The sequence below is a fragment of the Panthera pardus genome, unplaced genomic scaffold (assembly GCF_024362965.1).
Source record: "Panthera pardus isolate Hobbes unplaced genomic scaffold, ASM2436296v1 HiC_scaffold_22, whole genome shotgun sequence".
Classification (NCBI taxonomy): Eukaryota; Metazoa; Chordata; class Mammalia; order Carnivora; family Felidae; genus Panthera; species Panthera pardus.
Window position 1 is genome coordinate 70,947,076 of NW_026526788.1, and position 27,852 is coordinate 70,974,927.

Consider the following 27,852-nt stretch of genomic DNA (forward strand, 5'->3'; position numbering starts at 1 on the left):
TTCTTTTGACTCAAACCTTTGTTCCAGAAGAGACTGGGCCATTGGCAATACAGCCTGAATTGATTGTTGTAATTTTCCACTGACTGTTATCATAGGACATGGAAGCAGCCCAGGGGATATCCTGCGTTCTAGACATATTTCTCCTTGCTCCTACTGAGTAGTAGCAACCCAACTCTCCTTTTAGAGTCAGGATAAATGACCCCAGCCAGTGCAATCCCCTCCTTGTTTGCTTGTTAACTCGTTGGCAAGAAACCCAGAGTGGGCAGGTCGCAATCCTAACTTCCAGGTCAATGGAATTGCTATTGTGTCTCCTTTTTGGAAACATTCCTCTCTTTACAGCTAAGACTTTTAAGCCAGCAGAGTCTAAAGTTATGCAGATGAAAAACAAATTTTACACACCCATTTCCACCCTTAATTTCCAGACCCATAAATCGTGTTCCAGGAGAAACAGCTCCAAATATTGCTGATTTATTGGCGCATACACTGCATCCTAGAACACGCTGCCCCAACACTGCATGACACCGTCACTTCACTGTCACCGAGCTTTTATTTTTATTTTTTTTTTAAATTTTTTTTTTTTCAACGTTTTTTATTTATTTTTGGGACAGAGACAGACAGAGCGTGAACGGGGGAGGGGCAGAGAGAGAGGGAGACGCAGAATCGGAAACAGGCTCCAGGCTCCGAGCCATCAGCCCAGAGCCTGACGCGGGGCTCGAACTCACGGACCACGAGATGGTGACCTGGCTGAAGTCGGACGCTTAACCGACTGCGCCACCCAGGCGCCCTGTCACCGAGCTTTTAAAATGTGATACCACTGTTTAGCAAGCCAGCTGCCTCAGGATTATAAGAAATATGGTAAGCTCCGGGAATTGCATGAGCAGTATGGACCAATTGCCACATTTCATTTGCTGTAAAATAAGTTATTTGATCAGAAGCAATGCTGTATGCAACACAATAACAGTAAATAGATTTTTAAGTCCATAAATTATGGTTCTTGCCAAAGCACTGAGGGATGAAAAGCAAATCCATATCCAGAGCAAGTGTCCATTCCAGTGGGCACAAAATGCTGCCCCTTCCATGATGAAAATAGCGCAGTTGAATCAAGCTGCCACAGGAAATTGACTTATGCCCACAGGGAATGGGTTTATATCAGGGGCTCAGTGTTGGTCTCTGCTATTGGCAGGTTGGACACGCTGCAGTGGCTTTGCTATATTGGTCTTGGTGAATGGAAGTCCACGTTTCTTATCCTATGTTAACCTCCCATCCTTGCTGAGGTGGCCACCTTGTAAGCCCGCTGGGAAATAATAGGAGTGGTTGGAGACATAGGCTCACTGATGTCCACAAAATGGATCACCTTCTCCAGCTGATTAAAACTCTGTACAGCTACCTCTGAAGAGCATTTACATGGGATGCAAATATATTTATACTCTGCTCCCCTTTCGAGAGCTCTCTCTGCATACTTCTTGTCTAGTCCTCCTTGTCACCAGTCTTTCAGTCGTGTTCTTTCCAAGTTTCTGACCATGCAGCCAAACCCAGGAGCCAGTGGAGACCCACCCATATCTCTGGCCACCTCTACTTTCAGGAAAAGCTAACGACCTGGTGTCCTGTTCTAGGTTCTGCTCTCCGGGAGGCTTCCCTTCACTGTTTTGCAGGCTCATCTTGGAGTGGGGCTAGTGCTATAGCCGTCCGCTGTCAGGTGGTATCATGTAAAACCATCTGTAAACCAAACCAGAATTTCTTCTTCCTTGGCAAACTGGTCAGAGAATTCTTCATGAGGCCATAAGTAATAAATGGGAAAAAACGTTGTCGTTGAAGTCAGTCCGTGGTCATCTGGGCCACTCCCTCATGCAACTTAACTTGCATCTTCAGAATCTTCTTGAGCCCTGTCTTGTATATATGGAGTGCTGCTATGCATGCCCAAATTAATGGCTGACTTCATGCATCACACAACACGCAGGTCATAAAGCAAAGCTCAGATCTCATGGTAATTTAGTGGTCCACTGCCAAGCATTCAGTCTATACTAAGGCCTCATAGTAAGCAAGAAGTTGCTTAAAAAGAAAAAAAAAGCATAGTTATATATAGAATGTTGTATGGCTTTGCTCCAAAATCCTGAGAGTCTGTACTGCAGTTCATGTAGAAGAGCCTGCCAAATGCTCCATACAGTCAAAAATCTTCTGCTGAATTTCATACACCATTGAATCTGTTGGGTCTTATGGCCCATGTGGCAAAGCAGCTTATACCGCAGCCTGAACCAGTTACAAAACCTTCTATTGTTTGAGGACCAACTCAAAATTGGCAGCTCTTTGGGTCATTTAGTAAATGGGTCAGAGTAGTGGGCAAAAATGAGGTGTATATTGTTTCCAGACTCCAGAGGGGCCTACTAGGCATTCTACATCTTTATCGCTGGTAGCATGGGGCCAGATGTCGCAACTTGTTCTTCACATGGAAAGATATCGTGATGTGCCCCAGACCTCTGATTCCTTAGTAATGTCACCAAGGTGGCAAACCTCTACATTTTGGGGGGCTTTATTTCCCATGTATCCTAACAACATGCACGAAGTTGTTATTACTGGCTGTTCGGCAGTCAGCAGAATATCATCAATGTATTAAAGTAGCATGATGTGCTATGGAATGGAGGGGTAATCAAAGTCTCTGCACACCAGATTATGACAGAGAGGTAGAGAGTTTATATATCTTTCAGCTAGAACAGTGAAGGTGTATTGTTGGCTCTATCTGCTGAAAACAGATCGTACTTTGATCTTTACAAAAGGTCAGCAAACCATGGCCCAAAGACAAAATCTGGCCCACCACCTGTTTTTGTTAATAAAGTTTTTTTTAAATTTTTTAACATTTATTTATTTATGAGACAGAGAGAGGCAGAGCATGAACGGGGGAGGGGCAGAGAGAGAGGGAGACACAGAATCTGAAGCAGGCTCCAGGCTCTGAGCCATCAGCCCAGAGCCCGATGCGGGGCTCGAACTCACCGCGAGATCGTGACCTGAGATGAAGTCGGACGCTTAACCGACTGAGCCACCCAGGCGCCCCAATAAAGTTTTATTGGAACACAACCATGCCCATTTATTTACATATCGTCTATAGATGCTTTTGCACTACAATGCAGATTTGAGTATCTGTGACACAGATCTATGGCCCATAAATCCTAAAATATTTTCCATCTGACCATTTACAGAAAAGTTGCTGATCTCTGCTATAGAGGAAAATACATTTGCCTTATTAATAGCTGTGAGCCAGGTGCAAGAGGATCTACTGATTTGCTTTAGCGACGAAAGCACATCTGGAACAACAGCTGCAATCAGAGTTACCACCTGATTAAGTTTATAAAAATCCACTGTGGTTGTATAAGTTTCATCTGCTTTCTGTAAGGTAAATAGGCAAGTTGAATGGAGACATGGTTGGAATCACCATCGCCGCATCCTTTCGATCCTTAATAGTGGCACTAGTCTCCGGCACTCTAGAGGCAGTTCTGGTAGCTTCTACCTGGTCTCTTCTGCCATAATAGCACTCACTCCATGAGTCAGGGAATCAGTGTGGATTCTGCCAGTTGCTGAGTGTGTCTACTCCAGTTATGCATTGTAAAACTGAGCAAATACCCACAGGGTAGATCCAGACACCCACTGGGAGCACTATGAAAAGAACCTGAGCCAAAAATCCATTGATCACATGACAATGATTTTTTTTAAGGCCCTACTCTGACTGTTGGGCTACAGTCTGTTGGGTGTCTAAGAATTAGTGTTAGTTCAGAGCTAGGATCTAGTATTCCCTTTTAAGTCTTACTTTTTCTCTTTCCCCAGCACATAGTCACCCTGCTAAAAAGAAAACACATCCCTTGGAGGAAGGTTAGAAAGAATACCAACAATATAAATATTTGGCAGCATGGCATGGTCCTTTCTCAAGACTGCCTGGCTTCCCCCCCCCCCCCCCCCCCCCCCCCCCGCCACCTTCATTTAAGTGACTTCAGATCAGTAAAATGACTCAAGTCTGGGAAATGACTCAGATCTGTGAAACAACTGAGGAGATGAGGCTCTCTGTCTTGATGATTCAAGTCAGACTTCTGTTCATTAGACTTTGAGTAAGAGATCAAGTAAGACTTAGTAGGGATACCCATCTACCTTAACTGTAGGGACACCATAATTAACTAGCTAATGCCAAACATCTCTTCAGATTAGGCTACTGTAATTACTCCTTTCCCTCTGTTGCCCATTATGGTAGCTACATCTACCCTGACTTTGGTAATTAAATGCTGCACTTGGTCCCTGCCAACCTAGATCCCATCATCCCCATTTCATTCAGGGGATGCTAGTAGTTCCCAACTGCAGTTACTGGCCTCGAGAAGAACCACCACAGAACCCTTCAAGGATGTGGGTCTCCCCTCATGACTCTATTTCTCACTGCTTTGGTAAAGATTGTGTCCTGTGGGTCCTCTGGGATATAATGGGAGGGTGGGTGAGCAGGTTTGACATGATTAATCCACTAGTATTCCAGTTTCCTTCAACCTTCCAATTTCCTGAATAGCTTCCTCTACAATATATGAAAGAAATTTGACATTTCTATTTCATTTAATGGAAGGTACCTTTGGGTCCAGATTTTGAGTCAACCAACCAACCAACCAAATAATCAGATCTATTCCATGCTTATCCAACACACTGAATCTGGAATCTCTCATTAATGGCCCAATATTTGGCTTCATCCAACTTTATATTCCTTCCATCCTGACCTTGCATTCTTAAGATCTATTTCCATACATAACAATGGGATACTACTTGGCAATGAGAAAGAATAAAATCATGCCTTTTGCAGAATGTGGTTGGAACTGGAAGGTATTACGTTGAGTGAAATAAGTCAGTCAGAGAAGGACAGATATCATATGTTTTCACTCATACGAGTGAAAGTTTCTCATCTTGAGAAACTTAACAGAAGACCATGGGGGGAGGGAAGGGGAACAAATAGTTACAAACAGAGAGGGAGGGAGGCAAACCATAAGAGACTCTTAAATACAGAGAACAAACTGAGGGTAGATGGAGGGGTGGAGAAAAGGGGGAAACAGGTGTTGGGCATTGAGGAGGGCACCTGTTGGGATGAACACTGGGTGTTGTATGTAAACCAACTTGACAATACATTATATTTAAAACAAAAATAAATAAAAATAAAAATATTCCCATATTCTCTAGGTTTCCTTATAAATTGGCAAAATCATGCTGCAGGATACATTACCTTCAATAAAGCAATAGTAAAACTGACATCTGACTTCTCAAAAAAAGGAATGGAAGTCAGAAAAATGGAATAACATCTTTAGGATGCTAAAATAAAAAACTATGTACCAATCAAAAATCGCAGCAAAATATTATTCAGCATTGAAAGTGAAATAAGTGAATAAACGGATAAAGACAAAATAATACATAACGGTAACAATATCCTTCAAAATAAAGGTGAAATAAGGATGTTTGCAAGCAAAAAAAGAAAAAAAAAACCCAAAAAACAAAACTCAAGGAATTTCTTTAGGCTAGAAAGAAAATAACCTAGAGAGAAATCAGGAATTGAAGGGAAGAATGAGGAGCAAATAAATACATAGTAAATATAAGTGGATGTTCACTGCTCATAATAATGATAGTAATGTCTTATGGTTTAAACTATATATATTTGTATACAATGTCTGACAATGATCCACAGACAATTCCAAAAGGTAATTGGTGAAATTACAGTATTCTAAGGTCCTAGCATTATCATAGAAGTGACAAAGGTAATAATTTATATTAAAATATGTCAAAGATATATCTTATAATCTCTAAGCTAACTATTAAAAGAAAAAGAGTAAGCGCTTGGGTGGCTCAGTCGGTTAAGCAACCAACTTGGCTCAGATCAAGATCTCAAGGATCATGAGTTTGAGCCCTGCGTCGAGCTCTGTGCTGACAGCTCAGAGCCTGGCGCCTGCTTCAGATTCTGTGTTTCCCTCTCTCTCTGCTCCTCCCCTGCTTGTGCTCTGTCTCCCTGTCTCTCTCTCTCAAAAATAAATAAACATAAAAAAAATACATAAAGTTTGGGGCACCTGGGTGGCTCAGTCAGTTGAGCGTCCGACTTCAGCTCAGGTCACAATCTCATGGTTCATGGGTTTGAGCCCCATGTTGGGCTCTGTGCTGACAGCTCAGAACCTAGTGACGGCTTTGGATTCTTTGTCTTCCCTCTCTCTGCCCCTCCCCTGCTCACACTTGTCTCTCACTCTCTTTCAAAAATAAACATTTTAAAAAAAGAACAAAAAAAATAAAAGAAAAAGAAAAAAGTATAAGTAACAAATTTTGTTAATTTGTTACATAAACATCACAATATTAAAATATTAATATTAAATAATTATAACTAACAGATTAACAAACAAAAAGAAAAAATGGAAATAAAAAAAGTCTTGATTAATCCAAGGAAGGTAAGACATGAATGAAAAGGAAACAAAAAACAGATAACAGAGAAACAGATGATAGACAAAAATCCCAAATAGATCAGCAATCACATTAAAAGGATTAAATATTCCAAGTAAAGAACTAAGACTGTTCTGGGTGAAAAAAAAAAAAACGTAATATGTTGTTAACAGACCCATCTTATTTTTTAAGCACACACAAAGTTTGAAAGTAATAAAATGGGGAAACACACAATGCAAACAGTAACCAACTATACTTACATTGAAACACAGAGTTTAAGGCAAGAAGCATTATTCTCATAAAAGGGACATGCATAAGGATAAAGGAGTCAATCCATCAATAAGTTACCAAAAGTCAAAATCTGAATATACATATAACAAAGCTTTAAAATATATAGAACAAAAATTGTCATGACAATTAAAAAAAAAAAAAGCTACACTCATAGTGGATGACTTCATCACATCTTTCAAAAGCTGACACAACAAGCAATCACTAAGGATATAGAAGATCAGAACCATAAACTTGACTTTTAGAACACTGCACCCAACAATGACAGAATATATCTTACATTATTTCGTGTATGTAAAGTTCAAACTGAGGCAAAACTAACGTATGGTGTTAGAAGTCAGAATAGTGATAGCACATGGCAAGGGTTAATGGTTGGAAATGGGCATTAAGAGGCTTCTGAAGCAAGGGGGCCCCCCGGGAGGCTCGGTTAAGTGGCTAACTTCAGCTCAGGTCATGATCTCGTGGTCCGTGAGGTCGAGTCCTTCGTCGGGCTCTGTGCTGACAGCTTAGAGCCTGAAGCCTGCTTCGGATTCCGCGTCTCCCTCTCTCTCTGCACCGCTCTGCTCACACTCTCTCTCAAAAATAAACATTAAAAGAAAAAAAAAAAGAGGCTTCTGAAGTGCAGGCAGTGCGCTCTCTCGATGTGGGTGCCGATGGTCCTGGATGTTCACTTTGTGATTATTCATTGTGTTTTACACATCTGAGTTTTCTGTGTTTGTTATACTTCTATTAACATTTTTACATGAAGAAAGGGGGGAACCTTTGGATTTGACAGCATTGAGAATCACTGCTCTACTCTACTGTTCTGACTCCCTGCCACCTCCCTAATTGCATATTCAACTATTTTCCTCTCCTCAATCACCTACCGACTCCAGCCTCCCTGCCTTCCTCACATATGCCACAAAGTCTTTCCCATCATAAGGCGTTTGCACTTTGCTGTTCTCTCCTCCAGAAATGTTCTCTCTCCTATTCACAAAGCTCATTCATTCATTCATATGGCACCTCCTCAGAGAAGACTTCTTTGGCCACTTTATGTGAGGTAAGACTTCCCCTGAGGCACCTGGGTGACTCAGTTGGTTATGCGTCCAACTTTTTGGCTCAGGTCATGATCTCATGGTTTGTGAGTTTGACTGAGCCCGCATCTGGTTCTCTGCTGTTAGTGCAGAGGTCACTTTGGATCTTCTGTCTCCCTCTGTCTCTGGCCCTCCCCCACTCATAGGGCTCTCTCTCTCTCTCTCAAAAATAAATACACACTTAAAAAATAAAAGACTTCCCCAAATCATCTCTCCCCTTACTCTAGCTTATTCTCTTTGTAGTTCTTTCAGTTACTGCTTTATATATTTTGTGTCTATATCAAGTATACTTATGAACATAAGCATTGTGTCTTCTTGATCCATTATTATTTTATCAATACGTTATATCTGTTTTTACCTTTGTGATGATTTTCATCTTCAATTCTGTCTATAGTTGTTACCCTAGTTTTTCTTTGATTCGTATTTCTATGGTATATCTTTTTCTATTCCTTTATTGCAGGCTTTCTCTTCCCTTTTTAAACATATCTCTTCTGGGCGCCTGGGTGGCTCAGTCGGTCAAGCGGCCGACTTCGGCCCAGGTCATGATCTTGCGGTCCATGAGTTCGAGCCCCGTGTCGGGCTCGGTGCTGACCGCTCAGAGCCTGGAGCCTGTTTCAGATTCTGTGTCTCCCTCTCTCTGACCCTCCCCCGTTCATGCTCTGTCTCTCTCTGTCTCAAAAATAAGTAAACGTTAAACAAAATTTTTTTAAACATACCTCTTCTAGAAAACATAGTACTAGATATTTTCAAAAATCCAATCTATATGTCTCTGGCTTTCAACTGGTGAGTTTAGTCCATTTATGTTTATTATAATTAATACAAAAGCCCATTTTATGTTTTCTATTTTTCATGCTTTTATATAGATTTTTTTCTTTTTTCCCATATTAAGCACTGGATTGAGCAAAATGTTTTGTACTGAATCCAAAAGTTATGCTTTGCATCTTTATTTTTCTGGTGGTTACTCAGAATTAAACACTACATTTCCCAACTACCAGGTGTGGTTACATAAATTCTGGCTGATGAAATATAAGCAGAAGTGTGGAACTTCCAGAAAGAATTTGTTAAAAGGGAAGAGGTTCCCCTTTCCCCCTTGCTTCCTCCTGCTACTTTCCCCCAAACTGGAAACTGGAACACCTACATGGGACCCTGAAGTGGTCATGAGTGTGGCAGTGCTGAATGGTACGCAGACAGTTGAGTGTGTCTCTCCATGATAATGTGCTGATGCTAGTCCTGGCTACCTACCAGGCAAAATTCTTTCACCTGAACGAGAAAGAAACTTCTTTAAGTCACTATTATTTGGGATTTTTTTCTTAATCACATGCCACTGGACCTAATAGGGCACTGCTCAATTCCAGGAATTGTTGCCTTTACTGTAATTAATTTTCTAGCCTATGGGATGAAGGTGTATCTTCCTTGGTCCTTACCCAATTTATGGCACTTGGCCTTCTCCTCTGGACTTCTGCTACTCGAATTCCCACACACGGTGGGTTTCCTCAAAAGCAGAGCCCGAGACGAAGACCCGACTCTAAGTAGTTGACTTCAGATCTTGGGAAATGAGGGTGCAGACAGAATAAGAAGGAAGGAAGAAAGGCATAAGAAGGCTACTGAGATCACTACTGTGGGGTACTTGATTTCACTGGGACCTCCTGAAAAGTGCTCAGAACACCTCTTAAAATTGCTTCTCACCAGATAGACAGGGCACTGGAGTATTTATCTACTAGATCCCATCCCCTGTCGGCTAAGCGTTGTCGGCTTAGAACCTCATGGGTTCTCCATCATGCATTTGGAAGGAGCAAGCTCCCCATACAGAATTTTCAGTGGCAGAAATTCTAAAGAGGGTGTCATGAGACCGAGATGAGATGCTGTCACCGTGAGGTGAGTCTGAGCTTGTTGCACAGAACTGCCCACTGCAGCTACAACTACAATCAGAAATGGGCGAAGGGAATGTGGCACCAGATACCAGAGCTGTCTGCTCTACTGACCAAGGAGTTTTCACAGCTGCTATGTGATTTTCTGAGCTCTATTGGCTTCCCTTTTGTTTCTATGGCAGCTATAGGGTTGAGTTCAGGAAATGAAACCTATAGCCTATGCCAATTCACCATTTTATCTTGAACCAAATTCCCAGTTTTAGAAGATCACTTCTCCCTGAACTTTTTCACGACATGTTTCCCCATCTCTTTGCTCTTTTCCAATGAATTCCTCCTCTATATTGAAACCCTTAAATTGCAGGGAGTCCTCAAGTTTGTATTGATTCTTTTTTTCTTTCACTGTACCATCTCCCTGAAATATCTCACTTATTTCTCTATCTCATTTACCACCTATAAAGAGAACTTAACCAGTCTTTATTTCCAGTCCAGAGCTCCTGACTTCCTAATCCAAATTCATCATCCTGTACTAGATGTGGTCACCTAGATTCACCATATAGGTAAGCAAATCTAACATGTCTAAAAAAAAAAAACAAAACAAAACTCATTATCTTTCTATATCTCAATTAATGGCATCTTCACCTAACTCATCCAAGCTAGAAACTCCAAGCTAGCAACATCTCTGCTTTTTTCTTCCTTCATTCCTATTTAATCACTTGCAAAAATTTGGTTGCTCTTACATCTTTCAAGTGTACCCTCTTCTTTATCCCTATAGTAATTAACCTTTATAATTTTGTATGAGCTTTTTTAAAGGACCAAAAATGGTCTCTTGCCTCTCCTTTCTCCCCTTGCCAAACAAAGAGGAGATCAGTCACACCAGGATATAGTTTAGTCAAGAAACTTCACATGGTTTGTTTTGAAAGCCCCTATCCTTCCTCCAAAATTCCCAATTTCCTGCTCCAGAGAGGCAATCTATTTCAACACCTTGAGTAGACTCTTATTATTTACTTACTTTCTTTAAATAATATGCCTGTAATTTCACTTCATGATATTTCAGTTTTAAGCAATATCTAATGTTTCCTCCCTACAGATGATGAGGATTTAGCTTCCCTCTCTCTCCCCTCCCCACCTCTTTCTCACACACATTACCCACCCCCCCCACTTCAACACATATCCATTCTTTCATCTTCCAAATATAGCAGCAATACCATAAATTTAGTTAGTGTTTACATTACTATGTTTATACAGATGTATTTACAGTTGAGCCATGTATATACTATGATTACTTATTCCAATAGAGTATTTTATTTTTTTTGGTGTTCATAATGATCTAGTTTTTTTCTCTGCTTGGTTCTCGTTGTATTTATCACTAATTCAACATCAGACTCTCCTATTTTGTAAATTTTCTCAAACACGTAGACAATTCATCTATCAGTTTCACCTTCAGACCTGCTCCAATCTGGACTGGTTGGTTAGCTGTCCCAGTCTGATGCATAGTTGTCATGCTGGAGTTCTGCTTCACCATCATCCTAGGAATTTCCTTCACCTCCCTTTTATGATGGGCTCTGTTATCTGATTCCTTTATCTTTTTTTCCCTTAGGTTTGCTCCCTGAGTTTTGATGGAACACATCTTCTGATAGTTCCCTGAGAAAAACTGCAAGGTAGAAGAAATTTTCAATAACTTGTATGTCCGAAAAGGTATTTTTTATCCTCCTACTTCACTGACCATTTCTTGGTATAGAATTCTGGATTGAAATTATTTTACCTCAGAAATATACATATATATGTATGTACGTGTGTGTGTGTGTATATATATATATATATATATATACATTTATATATACATATAAATAAATAAATATAAATATATATATATATATATATATATATATATATATATATATAATTTATTTAGAGAGAGAGAGAAAGAGAGCAGGAGGGGGAGAAAGAGAGAGGGAGAGAAAGAGAATCCAAAGCAGACTCCTCACTACCAGCACCGAGTCCAATGTGGGGTTCAAACTCTGAACCATGTGATCAAGACTTGACCCGAAACCAAAAGTTGGACGCTTAACTGACTGAGCCACCCAGGTGCCCCTACCTCAGAATTTTAAAGGCATTGCCCCAATGCCTTCCCATTTCTCATGATGTTGTTGAAAAGTGTCATGCCATTGTAATTCTTAACTCTTTGTAGGGACTTCTTTTTTTCTGTCATTGGAAATCGTGTAGGATGTTTCTTTGAACTCAGTGTTCTGAATTTCACAACAACAACCACTGGAGTGAGTCCATTTTCATTCATCGTTCGGTATTTAATTGAAAATTCATGTCTTTCAGATCTGTAAAATTGTATTGAATTGTTAGTTCAGTGATTTTCTCTCTTGACTACAATTATTCAGATGTTGGATCCTTTAAACTAGCAGTCTGACTTTTGAAAAAATTTCCCATTTTTCATCTCCATATCATTTTTGCTCTAGTCTTGGAGAAAAATTTTCAAGTTTATTTTCTATCCTTTTAACGTTATTTTTCATTTCTGTTATCATATTCTTGATCTCTAAGATTTCCTTTTTTTGTATTCTAAATGCTGCTTTTAAAAAATAGCAATGCCATTCTTGTTTTACAGATGCTGTATCTTTTATCTGAGAATATTAATGATCTTATGTATTTTTTTTAAGTTTTCTTTTCCATCTCTCCCTATCTATTGAGTGTAATCAATTCTGTTTCTTCCGAGTTTTTTTCCTTGTCCTACCTTTTCTTTGTTCTCTATCATTAACTTTCCTCAAACTGTTGAGGACCCCAGACTCTCTGATTGCATTTAAGAGAAGTGCATGAAAAAACTCAGTGTGAGCTCCAAGCATGCATACAGAGCTTGTCAACTGGAAACTGTACTGTAGAATTATCTGGGTTCTCTTCAGACTCTAGGTCTTTTCCCTTAGACAAATCAGATTCTCCAGAGAAGACTCTCCCTATCTTCTTCCGGGGGGGATCAGCCTGATGCCTTTATTCTGGGGGCCAAAAAGAGGATGAGGGTTGGGGATGTGTGCTCAGTATATATAATATCTACCTTCACTTTACCCTCTTCTTCCCTCCCACCTGGTCAATATGGAGCCTCTGATCTTTCCTGGAATTGGTCTCAAATCTAAAACTAGGGTAAAAAGGGGGCAATCTTGTGCAGTGGTAATGGATCGATCTACTTCCAAACAAACTTTCAGTCCATCCTGCTATATTCAGTCCTACTTTTACCTCTATTTCCAGAGGTTCTTACTGCTACGAATTTCAGAGCTATTGGGAGGTTCTGTGAATATGTTAATATATCATTTTGGGTCTTAGTTTTCTTAATTGTTGCCGTAGGATTCAGCTTTCTTAAGGTACCCTGTCAATTATTCCCTTTACCATAAATTTCCAATTTTCAAATTTTTGTTACCATTTCCTCTCTTAATTTGTGTGTTGTTCATCTGGCTTATACTCTGAGAAGTCCCTTTATTGTAGCTGTAGTGGCACTTTGGAAAGAAATGTTGTTAAATTCAACTTAACCAGAAGTCTGCCAAACTTTGGAAGTAGGTATCATCTGACTCTCCTTCCTCTTTTTTCAACTTCAGCCTGCATTTCATTTTTTTTTTTTTTTTAATTTTTTTTTTTTTTAACGTTTATTTATTTTTGAGACAGAGAGAGACAGAGCATGAACAGGGGAGGGTCAGAGAGAGAGGGAGACACAGAATCTGAAACGGGCTCCGGGCTCTGAGCTGTCAGCACAGAGCCCGATGCGGGGCTCGAACTCACGGACCGCAAGATCATGACCTGAGCCGAAGTCGGCCGCCTAACCGACTGAGCCACCCAGGCGCCCCAGCCTGCATTTCAATTTTGTGGATTTTTCTGTGTCCTCACTGATCATTCAGAAAAAAAACTTCACAAGTTCATTCATCCTGAAGTGTAAGGAATGATAGGATTTGATGTGTTCTCTCTCCCAAGAGTATTTTAATTTTTAGCATGGACTAAATTTCTTATCTGGCTTAAACCAAAGGAATAAAGAAATACAGTTCTAATTAAGAAACGTTAAGTTCCCATTTCTAAGTGTTTTGGAAGCCAGGGAAGCCTGTATGCTTCCCTGAAATCACACTTTGTTGAAGGAGGTCCAGCTGTGCCCATGCATAAGGCAGGTGGTAATGTTGGCATCACTATAGGCTTTCTAGCATGAGAAGAAGTAAGGGCAGCTGCTCAATGACAATTCTAGTCCCAACCTGTATGTCTTGGAACTGAGATAATCAGGTAGAGACATCATCATCCCAAATACTGATATTAATCTGAACAAAACATTTTTTATTACGTTTATAATAAGTATACAAAGACAGGCATCATCAAATCCAAACAACTCTAAGTAAGCCTGTGTTAAACAGACCCCTTTATACAATTAGTGGTTGTGAGGCATTATGAAAATACAAGACACCACATAACTGTATGACAATTAGGTCAGGAAAATAATTATGGCTAATAATATGACTAACCACCTTAAGCTGTATGCATAATAAAAAAAGATATGTGCTCTTGGTTGAAGCAGGCACAATTAGCCAAAATTTGGTAGGGAGCACATTTTCATTTTTAGCAAACAACAGAAGGATGCCTCCAGCACTCTGGAGACCTGTACACAGAAAATTAAAGTCAGATTTATCTGCAAGGATACAAGCAACAGAAACAGAGGAGAAAAGAAGACAAAACTACAGATAGTCCCTTGTTTACAACAGTTAGACTTAAGATCTTTTGACTTTTTGATGGTGTGAGAGTGATACGCATTCAGTAGAAACCATACTTTGAATCTTATGTGGATCTGTTCCCAGGCTAGTGACGTGCCGTAGGGTATTCTCGGGACGCTGGGCAGCAGCTCCCAGTCAGCCACTAGATCACAAGAGTAAACAAAGGATGCACTTAAAATCATTCTGCTTTTCCCTTTCGGTACAGTTTTCAATAAATTACATGAGGTATCCAAACACTATTATGAAACAGGCTTTGCGTTAGATGATTTTGACCAACGGTAGTTAATGTAGGTGTAGGCGTAGGTGTTCTGAGCGCATTTAGGTAGGCAGGTAGGTAGGCAGACTGATGTTCAGTAGGTTAAGTGTATTAAATGCATTTTGACTTCAGACCTTTTCAACTTAGGATGTAATTATGGGGACATAACCCCACCGAAGGTCAGGGGAGATCTGCAGTTAAACCTCCTCCTTAACCTTGATTTCTGGTCATATTATTTTGTTAAATACTACTGTTACTACTAATAATAATGGTAATAGCAAATGCCAATGTATTGCTTTGCTATTTACTGGACACGTCTACGTAAAGCATCCTACATAAGTTAACAAATCCCACACAACCTCCTGTGACAGGTGCTCTTCTCCCCAATTCTGCAGGTGAAGAAACTAAAGCGCATAGAGATCAAGTAATTTGCCATGGTGAGTGGCAGAGCCGGGATTTAAATTTAGGCTACCCACCTCCAGAGACTGGCTCTTAACACCACTCCACGCTGCTGCCACTTTTCTGCTTGTGTTTCCTATTCAACTAATTCAATTACAAATACACGGTTTCATCACCGGTTATGCAAAACTTACTCCACCCTCACCTTATCGAGAACTTAACGGTCCTTTTGAAAAAATACCAATACTAGCAAAAACAAACACGAAGTTCTCCAGGATCTGAACATTTTCATAACTTGAATCAACCCAACCTAAAATTTACCAGCCCGAATTGTGTTTTTCAAAGCTTGACTAATATCCTGTCACATGGTATTTTTTTAAGAAACCTCCAGCCTAGTGATTACATCGTAGCCCCTCTTACCTGTTCTAGGCATTTAGCAGACAGAAGCCCTTCAGATTCTTTCCCTGTTTTCCAGTTTCATCTGATAAACAGAATAGAAAATGCAATACCGAATGCCCTGCACCGAGCAAACATGTTACCAACTATTAACTGAACCACCTTACCATCGGTCCATTTGGGGCTTCCTGTCTTAATGTTGAATAATCAACAATTAACAATAATGTAATTTCCAGTCAGCAAAGCCATTTCACCAACATGAGTTGATTTGTTCTCCTTCTTAGCATTTAAATGCACGGTCCATTTTTGCCTTAGGAATACTTTGTTGTTTCTTACCAGTCTTCCAAATCTGCCCTTAAAAGACGAGCCTCGGAATATTATGTACGGGTATGGCTACGTTTCCCTACAAAATACACCTGCCACTTCCCCTGGAGAAACAAAACGGAGGCTGGCTGAATTTTTCAAACGTGAGGACGAGGCTGGCTGAATTTTTCAAACGTGAGGACGACCGTGTCCGCTCGCCCGGCTCCCGCCCCCAGCCGGCCGCGGCCTCCCGCGCCTCCCCCCCGCCCCCGCGGTGTCCGGCCGCCCCGCCGCTGGTAAGGCCCGGTCCGGGCCTCCCCGGGCCGCGGCGGCGCCCCCTGCAGGCCGCGGCGGGCAGAGCGGGCGGAAGGAACCCGAGCCGGGCTGCCACCGTGTCCGAGCCGGAGCCGCAACCGCCGCCGGAGCGTCGCGGGACCCCCGAGTCCGTGCCGAACGCCCTCCTCGCCGCCCGCCGCGTCCCAGCGCCCGCCGGAGCCGCCGCGCCGCCCGCACACCCCGGAAGCGGCCGGGCCCGGGCCCGCCTCGGCCCTCTGCTCGTCCTCTCCGCCCGCACCGGCCTTCACTCTGGAGCGGCCCCGGCAGCCGCAGCAGGGGCGGCGGCGGCGGATCGAGGAGCTCTCCAGGTCGTCCCGGGAGAGGCTGCTGCAGTCCCGGGACAAGATGTTCTCCAAGTTCACCTCCATCCTGCAGCACGCCGTGGAGGCGGTAAGGCCGCGGGGCAGCGGGCGCACGACAGGCCGGGGATGGCGGCGGCCTACGCTCCCTGCGGCCTCGGCCCGGGGCCTCGGCGGCCCGGTTTCCGCGGAGGGGCGAGGCCGGGGCTGGCGCTCCGGGGCACGGCGGGGCCGTCGGGGCGCCCGGGCCGAGCGGCCTGGCTCGGAGCAGGCCCCCTCCTCGCCGTCCTGCCCCGGGCCGGCGCGGGTCCCTGTGCGTCCACGGGGGAGGGGGTGGGCGGGTGCCCCGGCCGGCGCGGGGTCGCCTGATTCCTTGATGGGCCGGGGGATCGGGAGCACCTGGCGGGGCCGTAGGGCGCACCCCGGGACTCCCGGACCGTTAACCTGCTCTGGAAAAAAGTGATCACCGTGGAGCAGGACAAAAGAAACGGCCAGACACGGCTCGGGCTTGGGTTTGGCTTGCTGTCGTGTTGACTTTGGAAGGTGGGGTGGGGAGGAAGGTGTGCCCCTGCCGGGGGCGTGGGGGAGGGAGCGGGGGGCGACTCAGGGAGGAGGCCGCCCGCGGACCCGGTTTCCTAATCCTGCCGGTCTTGCCTTCGTTGGCCTCGCGGCCCAACTCAGCTGCATCGTATTGATTGTTGTGAAATGGGAGTTTGGAGGGTCTGGTCGAGTACGTGGTCTAGACCGCTTCCAAGCCTTCGCAGAGCAGCGAGGCCATCTGTTTCCTTTCTTGTTCTCTCTTCCTGGACGCTCTCCTTGGAGGATTTTAGGCACCAGCATAGACAGACATTCAGATACCCTAACAGCCTAACACAAGAGTAGTAACTAAAGAGGAAATGTCTTGCTGCCTTTTTAATAATAAGAGGTCCAGTTTGCTCTCCTTTGGTTGTTTCTCCTTCCTCAGGGAGAGTTGCCCAAACTGAAAAATGCATCCTGTGGGAGAAACCAGTACTTTGCTAATTTAAAAAAAATGTCATTCTCTTTCTGTGTTTAGAGTGTGTGATATAGCACACTAAAATTCACCCAACTTAAAAAACAAAACCAATAAACCAACTGCAATAGAATAGTTTTTATGGTCAGATGAAAATCAAATGGGTTTTTAAAATTAAGTATGAGAACGAAAGCAAATTTAGTACAGTTGTTATTTTAAGTGATATGTGGGAAATGTTTAAAAATCATTTAAGCTCTACTACAAGCTCTTGGGAAAACGTGTATCAAATCAAGAAAGCGTTTTCTTGAATGAAGAGCAGTCATTACACTGAGGGAGATGACGGTTTTAGACTTGAGGACAGCTTTTAATTTTCCTTTCTTATACACAGTCTGCAGCACCTTTATGTTAGAAGAATGTAACTGAAATTTATGAAAACAGTGACATTTACATTTTATATTATTTTTTAACTTAAAATGCCAAGAATCCTTTAATTTTAACATTGAATACAGGTTAATATTGAATTAAAAAATGGGAATTGGAATTAAAAAATGTATTTCATTATTTACATCCTTTACCTATCAGGCTGATCCTGCCTTATTACAGAAATAAGTACTTAGAAAAAGAAAGATGGTTTTCATGTTCTCCCAGTAAAGAGTCATTTTTATCCCGAGGCCTGTGTTTTCTGTCCTTGTTTTCTTTTTGTAACTGTATATGCTAGCATCTACCAAATTATGCACGTCAATTGTCTGACTGGCTCTGTAATATCCAGCTCCCCTACTTTGCTGAAGTGAGAAAAAGTTTAGAGTGGATTATAATCATCTAGTTCTAGTAACTGATACATTGCATTTAGAAAACTAATGTTTTTATTTTCTTAGAGTTAATGTTTTTAGCTGTGATACCTTCCAATTTACCTTGATAGGAGGTTAAATCTGAAAACATTTTGGCCGTACTAACTTTTATTTTTCCTTTTTACATTCCCTCTTGGGAATGAACTCATACATAATGATAAGTAAGCCATCTTTGTGGTATTTGAAGAATGTTTTTTCCTAGCCGAAGATTGGTTTCCATTTTTTCAGTTCTATTTTATTTGCCGGGCGTTTTCTTCTATAAACTACTTTTACCACTCATCAGTTCATTTCACTGGCTTTTCTCTGTACTCCTTTTAATTTGTACGCCCAATTAGCATTTTCTTTTCTGTCCGATTAGTATTTTCTGATAACAGTTTTGCAATTAACATAATTATCCCTGTTTTTCAGAGGTGGGACATTATCCTATGTGCAGATGCTGACATGACCTTTTTTTCAATTGTGTTGCTGTTTTCAACCATTTTGATATTATTACTTTATAGGTTTCTTTGTTCAATTGGATCAGCCTTCAAATGGTTTTTTAGGGTTGACCAGATTAACATTTAAATGAGGTTTACAGGCAGAGTTTTCCTTTTTGTTTACTTAATGGTTTCTCCTCGCTTCCTGTTAACATTATAAGGAAAAAATATATGAGGTATTTTCAAGATTAATATTTGAAAATGAGTTGTTAAGTGGATAGACTTCATTTTGAGTTTAGGAGACAAATTCATACCTTGATCAAAACCAAGAACTGTAACATACCTCTTGCTTCCCTTTTCAGAAATGAATCTTCCCTCAGAGTAAAAATGATTGGCCAGTACGTTTTGCAGTGAATCCATTTTGTTTAGCCTGTTGCCACATGTCACAAGGGTGAAATCAGGCCTCTCTGGTAGTTAGTTCCGAGGTTGGACAGGATCATGCTAGTCCAATTTCTCCAAAGTACAAGTAAAACACTTTCCATTTAGTACAATTCAATGTTTGTTGAGGGCCTAGTCTGTCCTAGGTAATCTGCCAGGGGCTGGTTCTTTTTAAATTTCAGCCAGTTTCACCCTTTCGGGGGCAGATTTATTCCAAGAGGGTAAGGGAAGGAAGTTTTATCCACTTTAGCTAATTAATTCAATGGAAGTCATTTTTCAGGATGTGAATCTTTTCAAATTACAGTTAAGAGTTGATGATTGTTGAAACCAGTAATTTTTGAAAAACTATTCTGCCCTGGCAATTAAAACTTCAAATCGAACATCTGTAGTGTTTTCTTAGGCGTATTCTTTTCTGACAGGATCTCTAACTTTAGTTGTTCAGCAAACGTTTTATGAGCCTACCGTGAAAGCGTGGCACAGCGCAGAGGAAACAAGGTATACCTGCGTCCTTGCTCACAATGCTTACAGTCTAATTTAGGAGACAACAAATACACAAATTAAAGATTAAACAGTGCACAAGAGTGCGGCCTAGCCCCTAGAGCTGTATAGAACAGGGTCTCCGTTCTACGGCCGACCCTTTCCTCCCAAGGAGGACAAGTTACTTAATCCTTGTACATTTCAACTTCCTCATTGTAAAATGGAAATAATGATACCTATCTCATGGGATTATTGTGAAAATTTAAACGAGACAATATATATGAAATGCCTAGTGCAGTACCTGGTACATTGTATGTGCTTCATAAATGTGAACCATTATTATTAATTTTTGGATGATTGTTCAGCCAATGAGTTCTGTGGGGGCACACAGGCTCGCAGGGCTTGGAGAAGGCTCTCTGGAGGAAGGGAGGCTTGGGCTGGCCTTGGGAAAGGCAGGGAAGGTAGGAGAGGCCTTAGGGAAGAGGTTAGGAGGAAGAAGCACTTAGAAGATTAGGGCGTGGAGTGTTCACGATGCACGTGGGAGAGTGAGCAGATGGGGCTTTGGTGGCAGATGGGGAGCTCTCCTCTGGGTTACCGCTGTGGGTCTTTCTATGTGCTCCGGCTTTTGGAAAAAGATGGTCCGAGTGTCTAGTTACAAGCAGTGTTTCCCTTGGGTGAGGCAATTAACTGGCTTTGGATCTTAATAGGGGTTTGGGAAAAATCGGAGTTTATTGTAAGATAATTTAAGACCATCTAGGAAGTGTAAACTTTGCAGCACTGTGCCCGGCACATAACTGCTCATTAAATGGGAACAACTGCTGTGTCATTTGCTTCTTCACTCTGTAAATACTCTGGAGTGCCTACTCTGTGCCACGAGTCGGAATCCGGGAATTCAGTGATGAAAAAGATGCCATAAGCAGTCCCAGCCCTTGTAGAGTTGACGATGCAGTGGAGGTCAGCAATGACAGATGTGGGATCAGGGCTAAGAGAGAGCGAGCCTCAGAGAGGGTGCCACAGAGCATGTGCAGAGAACTGTATCCTTGGCCAGAAGTCTGGCAAGGCTTCCCAGGGAAAGCCACGTCCAAGGTAGGCATTTGTGTCAAGTTTTGGTCGAGAGTGTTACTGCATGAATTTTCAACAATTTGATCTCTGTTTTGTAAAAAGTTAATGCAAATTAGAATCCCCTCATGCTGATTCTAAATTTTAAAATGTTTACCCATTGCATAAATGTTTATTTTACATAGTGGTAAAACAGGTGATTTGCATGTTAGAATTAGTAACGAAAGACAATTTTAGTGGGAAGTTTTACATATATAAGGAAATTTATTCATATTGTAACAAGATTGTTACTAAACTAAGTTATTAGCAATTTGGAACTGTCTCACCGTCTACTTAAACATAAATAGGTTTCTTATTTAAATCAAACTCCTGGGAGAGAGAGAGTCACAGGTAAGCAACACCAGCCTGCTTTGAATTTGACTAGAACAACAAAGGTCGCAACATCAATCCTGTAAGATCCTCTGATTTAGTGACTTGGAAATGGAGTTAAGTCCCACAGGTAAAATAATCTGGAACAAGGATGCTGTAATTACTTATATACCAAGGAGATGCCCTTGGAAAAATTTAACAGATCGCAATATTTACATTTAGGAAATTAAGTACGTTTTTTCTTTCCTTTTTTTTTTTTTTTTTTTTGAAACACCAGATTTCATTTGAGTTTGTACCAATTGTTAATACATTTAACTGTATAAAAGGTGGTGAATAAAAAACCAGGTCCCTCAAAACAAGAGAGTGTTGATATCTTTGAAGACGATCCTAAAAACAAGTAGCTGATTAAAACAGATTTTTTTTTTAAATCTAAAAGTTTCAGAACGTTATTCTGTTTTCCAAAGGTCACACTTTCTAATTTTCTTTCTAATTTTTTTCTCAGTGTCTCCCAAGTACTGCCCCTCCCCATGTTCTTCTTCAAGGATAATAATCCCAAAGGTTTAAATTCCTTTTGTTAAAGATCTGAAAGCCTTTTTAAGAATTTCACAGCTCTCCATTTGGAAATGAGGTGCATCTCTTAACCCAGTGCGATTCAGAATGGTGCACACAGGCAAGCACGAGAGCGTGAAAATGTTGGCGATGGCGAGAAATGTTCTTTCCTAAAGACATTTCATCTTCTGGGTTGACACGCTGAAGGTGTCCAGGACCAATGTTTATAACTTGCCCAGTAGTTCTGAGGTTGTTTTGACAGGATTTCGAACTTTAAGAGAATTGAAGGTCTCTCTGCTTGAGGCCACCAAGAAATCAAAACGGAACAGGTAGTACGGGAGTAACATGACCTCTTAGGTCATCGGTTTAGATGAAGTAGATGGAAATGAAAGATAGTCGACTGTGCCATGTTTTAGGTGCCCAGAATAGAAACCCATTTGTTTTTAAGTAAGCCGGGGCAACTGTGAACATTCTGACCAAAATTTGTGGGCGATAGTAGGACTGGGGTGGTGGGTGGGGGAGCATTCTCTCTATTTTAGGAAAAGACAGTGTTGTGGAAGGTGCATCCAGGTCTTTTTCCATCCGTTTAACACACATTTGAAATACTTGGCAGGTTTGCAGTGAAACGGCCGGAGGGATATACTTTTGGTCTTAAAAACATTTGAAGTAAATTTTATTTAAAAAAAAAATTTTTTTTTCAAACATTTATTTAGTTTTGAGAGCTAGAGCATGAGCAGGGGAGGGGCAGAGAGAGAGGGAGACACAGAATCCGAAGCAGGCTCCAGGCTCTGAGCTGTCAGCACAGAGCCCGACGCGGGCCTCGAACCCATGCACCGTGAGATCATGATCTGAGCCGAAGTCGGACGCTCAATTGACTGAGCCACCCAGGTGCCCCTGAAGTAAATTTTAAAGCCAAAATATAAAACATTTATGGCTCTGTGGAATTTAAATTGGTAGTGTCTTGTTCACATAGGTATTTTGCTAAAAATATGCGCTGCCTAATCCAGGCTTGAAAAGATTCACATCTGTGTGTCACTGAACGTAGGGAACAGTTTTAATCTGATTACAGGGTTGACTTTGGCATATGTGTTCGTAATGGTGACGTGTAACTAATTACACAGCAGCTTGTACAGTTTTGCATTTCAAAGTCCTGGGTACGAAGATCCCTGGTTATTGATCATTTCATTTTACTGATAATTTAAATAGGATATTGCATCTTTTCATTTCACACTGTTACTTTTGAAGCCGTACGTAGTTACTAGTTTCAGGGAGGAAAAAAAGAGTCCCAGTTCTTGTAGTTTAATAATAATAGTGATAAATGTGATAAATGTGTTTTTCCTCTTTCTTAATAAAGCGTTGTTACTTTCTTGACTGCGTTTCTCTTTGATATCTGACATATAGAATTGAATTAAAGCTCATCCTTTATTTTTATGCTGCTTTGGTATTATTAGTAGACAAATACAGAGTTATACTGTACAGGAAACGTTTCATGCCATTTTCTTAATCGTTGTGGTCTTTTTGTGTGTGTGTGTGTGTTTGTGCAGCTTGCACCTTCTCTTCCTTTGCAAGAAGATTTTGTTTATCACTGGAAGGCAATTACCCATTACTACATAGAGACTTCGGGTAAGAAACAGAGCTAATGTTAATTGAACAGAAAATTTATGAAATACTAAAATATGTTTCAAATTAGTTTTCAAAGTTGTTTTATATGTAAAGTTATAGCCAAGTTGTTGTACTTCTAATTCCTCTTTTAGATTCATTTAAAAAATGTGTCTATTGAGCACCTGCTATGCATAGGCATTGTTCTAGGCACTGGGTGATAGAATGAACAGTAGATCAAACAGGCAAAATCCCTTTCCTAATAGAGCTTATATGTTGACTGCGTAGAAGCGAACAATAACTAGACCAATACACATAGTGTGTCAGATGGTAGTTACTAAGGGGAAAATGAAGCAGGCTGAGAGGATAGAAGTGTATACATGGGAGGAAGGGGTACAGCTGGCTATTGTAGGTTAGAGAAAGCCTCATTGCCCAAGCCGACCTCTCAGTTGGAATCGGAAGGAGAGAGCGAGCAAATCTGGGGGGTTGGTTTCAGGAGGAGGACCTAATGCAAAAACCCTGAGGCTGGAGCATGCAGCATGCTTGGCATAGTCTAGGAACCTCAAGGAAGCCAGTGTGGCTAGAGCAATGTGAACAAGGAGAAAAGCGTGAGGAGATGACATCAGACGGGAGCCGGGTGCCATCGCGAAGGGCCTTGTAAGCTGTTGTAAGGGCTTTAGCTTTTACTCCAAGGTAGAAAAAAAGGTAAGCAAAAAAAAAAAGCAAGGTAAAAACCAAGCTTGGGTTTAGAGGGTTTTGAGTGGCGGTGTAACACAATCTATCGTAAAGGTACCACTTTGGCTTCTGTGAAAAAAATGAGATCGAAAGGATGCAGAGGTGAAACTGTAGAACCATTAGGGGACTTTTGGAATGCTGTAAGCAATGGTGGTGGCTGAAGCCAGGGCGGAGCTGGTAAGAAGTGATGGTTATTCTGGATATATTTTGCAGAAAGCTTTGTTGATGGATTGAATGTTGGGTATGAGAGACTGAGTGAAGGAAACTCCAAATTTTTGGACTCGGGCAGTTGGAAAATAGACCACTTAGCAGAACAGGCCGACTGTAGGAGGAGCAGGTTTGTAAGAATATTTTGGACGTGTTAAATTTGAGATGCCAATTACAGATCCAATTGGATGTGTCAGGTAGACAGTTGGAAGTAGGAATTTGGAATTTAAGGTGGGGGTCTAAACCAGAGATGTGAAACTGAAATCATCACCTTTAAGTAGGGTTTAAAGCCTTGGGATTGGATGAGATGTTGTAGGGAGTAAGGATAGATGGAAGAGAGAAAGGGTTCAGAAATGGAGCCCTGGGGCTCAATGTTCAGAGGTGAGGATGATGAGAATAATAGCAAAAGGTACTGCGTTTGCCCATGGGGTAGAAGACACCCAAGGTAGAATGGTGTCCTGGGGTTTAGAAGAGAGAGATTAATTGGGTCAATTGACGGTGATGTCAGGGTAATGAAGACTAAGAAAGGATCTTTGGACTCAGCCATGAGGAGCTCATTAGTGGACTTGATAAGAGGCATTTTGATAGCAAGGAGGAGAGAGAAGACCTGATTGCAGTAGGTTTAAAAGAAAATGGGCAGAGAACCTGTGTAGACAATGTGTGTGGACTGCTCTGTTACGTCAGTGGAAAGGGGGGCTGAGAAGCGGAGCAGTAGCCGGAGGGAGATGTGATATCAAGAGACGGATTTATGTATGTGTGTATGTTTGTAATCTCTACACCCAATGTGGGGCTTGAACCCGCAATCCAGAGATCAAGAGTCACATGCTCTTCCAACAGAGCCAGCCAGATGCCCCTCAAGAGAGGGCTTAAAATATGTTTTTTTTTTTCAATGTTTTTTTTTTTTTTTTTTTATTTTTTTTATTTTTGGGACAGAGAGAGACAGAGCATGAACGGGGGAGGGGCAGAGAGAGAGGGAGACACAGAATCGGAAACAGGCTCCAGGCTCTGAGCCATCAGCCCAGAGCCTGACGCGGGGCTCGAACTCACGGGCCGCGAGATCGTGACCTGGCTGAAGTCGGACGCTTAACCGACTGCGCCACCCAGGCGCCCCAAAATATGTTTTTAAAGATGGAAGATAGTGCAATTTATACATTGTTGGAATGATGTAGCAGGGAGGGAAAGGTGGACAACAAGAGTTAGATGCGATCATTTCTGAGCAATACCCTTAACTAGGCAAGGGGATGGGGTCTAGGGCACACGTGCAGGCTTAGCCTTAATAGGCATGTGGACAGGCCATCCATTAAATAAGGTAGAAAGCAGAACATATAGGTATAGATTCAGAAAGAGGGTGGATGTGGTTGATGTACGAAGTCTTCAAAAGTTATTTTCTGGTTGCTTCTGTCTTTCTCAGTGAATAGGAAGGATGGAGATTAAGGGGAATATGAAATAAATTAGGTCAAAGGTGGGCAAATTTTTTCGGTAAAGGGCCAGATGGTAAATATTTTAGGCTTTGTGGGCCCTATGGCCTCTGTTGCCACGACTCAGTTCTGTTGTTGTAATGCAAAGGTCGCCATCAACAATATATAAAAGAATAGCTTTCCTTTGTTCCGATACACCTTAAACACATGGCAAGACTGGATTTGTCCCATAGGCCAAAGTCTGGCAACTCCTGCGATAGAGTATTCAGGCAAGCCAATGGGGTCACAGGTAATTCTTCTTTAAAGGAAAAAATCCTTTACATGTGTGTAATAAGGAAAAATTAGGCAAAAAATATGTATACCTTTCCATGTAAAATGGGATTTCTACCTTAATTTGGATATTTAGACAACAGACCTATAGGAAAGTTTTTTTGAGAGGAGCTGCCTTTTCAAATGACTATTCTTGCCCAAGTTTTCACCCCTCCATAGCTTTAAGGGAAATACTTTAAAGGAAGGGCCTTAAGTTCTTGCTTTATTTATTTATTTTTTTAATTTATTTTTGAGACAGGGAGAGACAGAGCATGAACAGGGGAGGGTCAGAGAGAGGGAGACACAGAATCTGAAACAGGCTCCAGGCTCTGAGCTGTCAGCACAGAGCCTGACGCAGGGCTCGAACTCACGGACCGCGAGATCATGACCTGAGCTGAAGTCGGCCACTTAACCGACTGAGCCACCCTGGCGCCCCTTAAATTCTTGCTTTAAATGATTTTTTTACACTGCAGGAGCAGAAATAAGTATGTACTTTATAATAAAGTATGGGACAAATGCGTCTGCATCAGGCACAGAGAGAAAACAAAGAAGGGAGAAATGGAAAGAGGCAGAGTCTAGAACCTGGATTTTATTTTTTAATTTTTATTTATTTATTTTGAGAGGGAGAGGATCTCAAACAGGCTCTGCACCGTCAGCGCAGAGCCCAGGGTGGGGCTCCATCCCACGATCCTCGGATCATGACCTGAGCTGAAATCAAGAGTCAGACGCTCAGCTGACTGAGCCAGCCAGGCGCCCCTCTAACCTGGATTTTAAAGGATGAGTAGGAGGTTCCAAGATAGATAAGGAGGACAAAGGCATTTCAGGTAGAAGGAATAGCAAAATGCGGCACACGGAGACCTACATACAGGTTCGGAGGGATGAGGGTAGACGGCAGAAACTACGTGTTGCCTTCTAGGGAGCCAAGATTTTAATTTGTCAAGTCAAATTTACAATTTATTTGCTTCTCAATTTAAACAGTCTTTCTGGTCATTTTTCTCCATTAATGACTGTAAACAGACCATGCTTGAACATTCATTCTTCCCTGGAATGTTTATATCAAGTCAGCAATTAAAGGAGAAAAATCATTTAAAAAAATAGATTTCAAATAAAATTACTTCTCTTCTATTAGTGCCAGACTACTCATTTTAGAAGAATACAAAATGAGACATCGTAAGTTAACATTTCTTGAATTCTTACAAAGGCAAAGAACATGGAACTTTACACACGTCATTTCATTGAAATCATTCAAAAACACTTACTGGTGTTGATTAGCCCCATTTTACAGGTGTTGGTGACTGAGGCTTGAATAGTTTGCCAAGGTCATCCAACTACAAGTGACTGAGCCAAGATCTGAATGCAAGTTGTCTAATTCCAGGCCCCATGCTTTTTTTGTTTGTTTTGTTTAAATTTTTTTTTTTTTTTACATTTTATTTTTGAGAGAGAGAGAGAGAGAGACAGCACAAGTTGGGGAGGGGCAGAGACAATGAGACACAGAATCTGAAGCAGGCTCCAGGCTCTGAGCTATCAGCCCAGAGCCCAACACGAGCCTTGAACTCACAAACCATGAGATCATGACCTGAGCCGAGGTCAGACGCTGAACTGACTGAGCCACCCAGGTACCCCTCTAGGTGCCATGCTTTTAATACCTGCCAGATATTATATCAGACTTGGTACATATGTCCTCCTTGGAAACAAGGGTGACTCTTGTCTTTCCATTGTTTTCTATGTAGGGCTTAGTGTTATAGTTTAAACTGTGTGTTTACAAAAATGTGCACACATACAGACAAAGCAACATATCATCAAATAAATATATAGCATACTAGGATTGTGTTGTACATACTATGACGGTACTAAGTAAATGACAATAGAAATGTAAGTAAGAACTTGGCATTTCCAAGTATATTTTGATGTTTATTTATTTTTATTTATTTTGAGAGAGAGAGAGAGAGAGAGAGAGAGAGAGAGAGAGTGCATGCAAGCAGAGGAGGGGCAGAGAGAATCCCAAGCAGGCTCCACAGAACCCGATCTCACAAACTGAGATGACCTGAGCTGAA

At 41.6% G+C, this 27,852-nt stretch overlaps 1 protein-coding gene across 2 annotated transcripts in view; it reads left to right on the forward strand.

Moving 5' to 3' along the window:
- Positions 1-27,852, forward strand: part of FHIP2A (FHF complex subunit HOOK interacting protein 2A) — a 92,322-nt gene that overhangs the window by 38,454 nt on the left and 26,016 nt on the right. Inside the window, exons 1-2 of one of the 2 annotated variants that reach the window (XM_053909941.1) lie at positions 16,310-16,474; positions 23,075-23,153. In XM_053909941.1, coding sequence (XP_053765916.1) covers positions 16,430-16,474; positions 23,075-23,153 — 124 coding nt within the window. In that variant the 5' untranslated portion in view covers positions 16,310-16,429. Of the gene's footprint in view, positions 1-16,309; positions 16,475-23,074; positions 23,154-27,852 lie in introns of those variants that run through there. The other variant, XM_053909942.1, reaches the window with a different exon arrangement.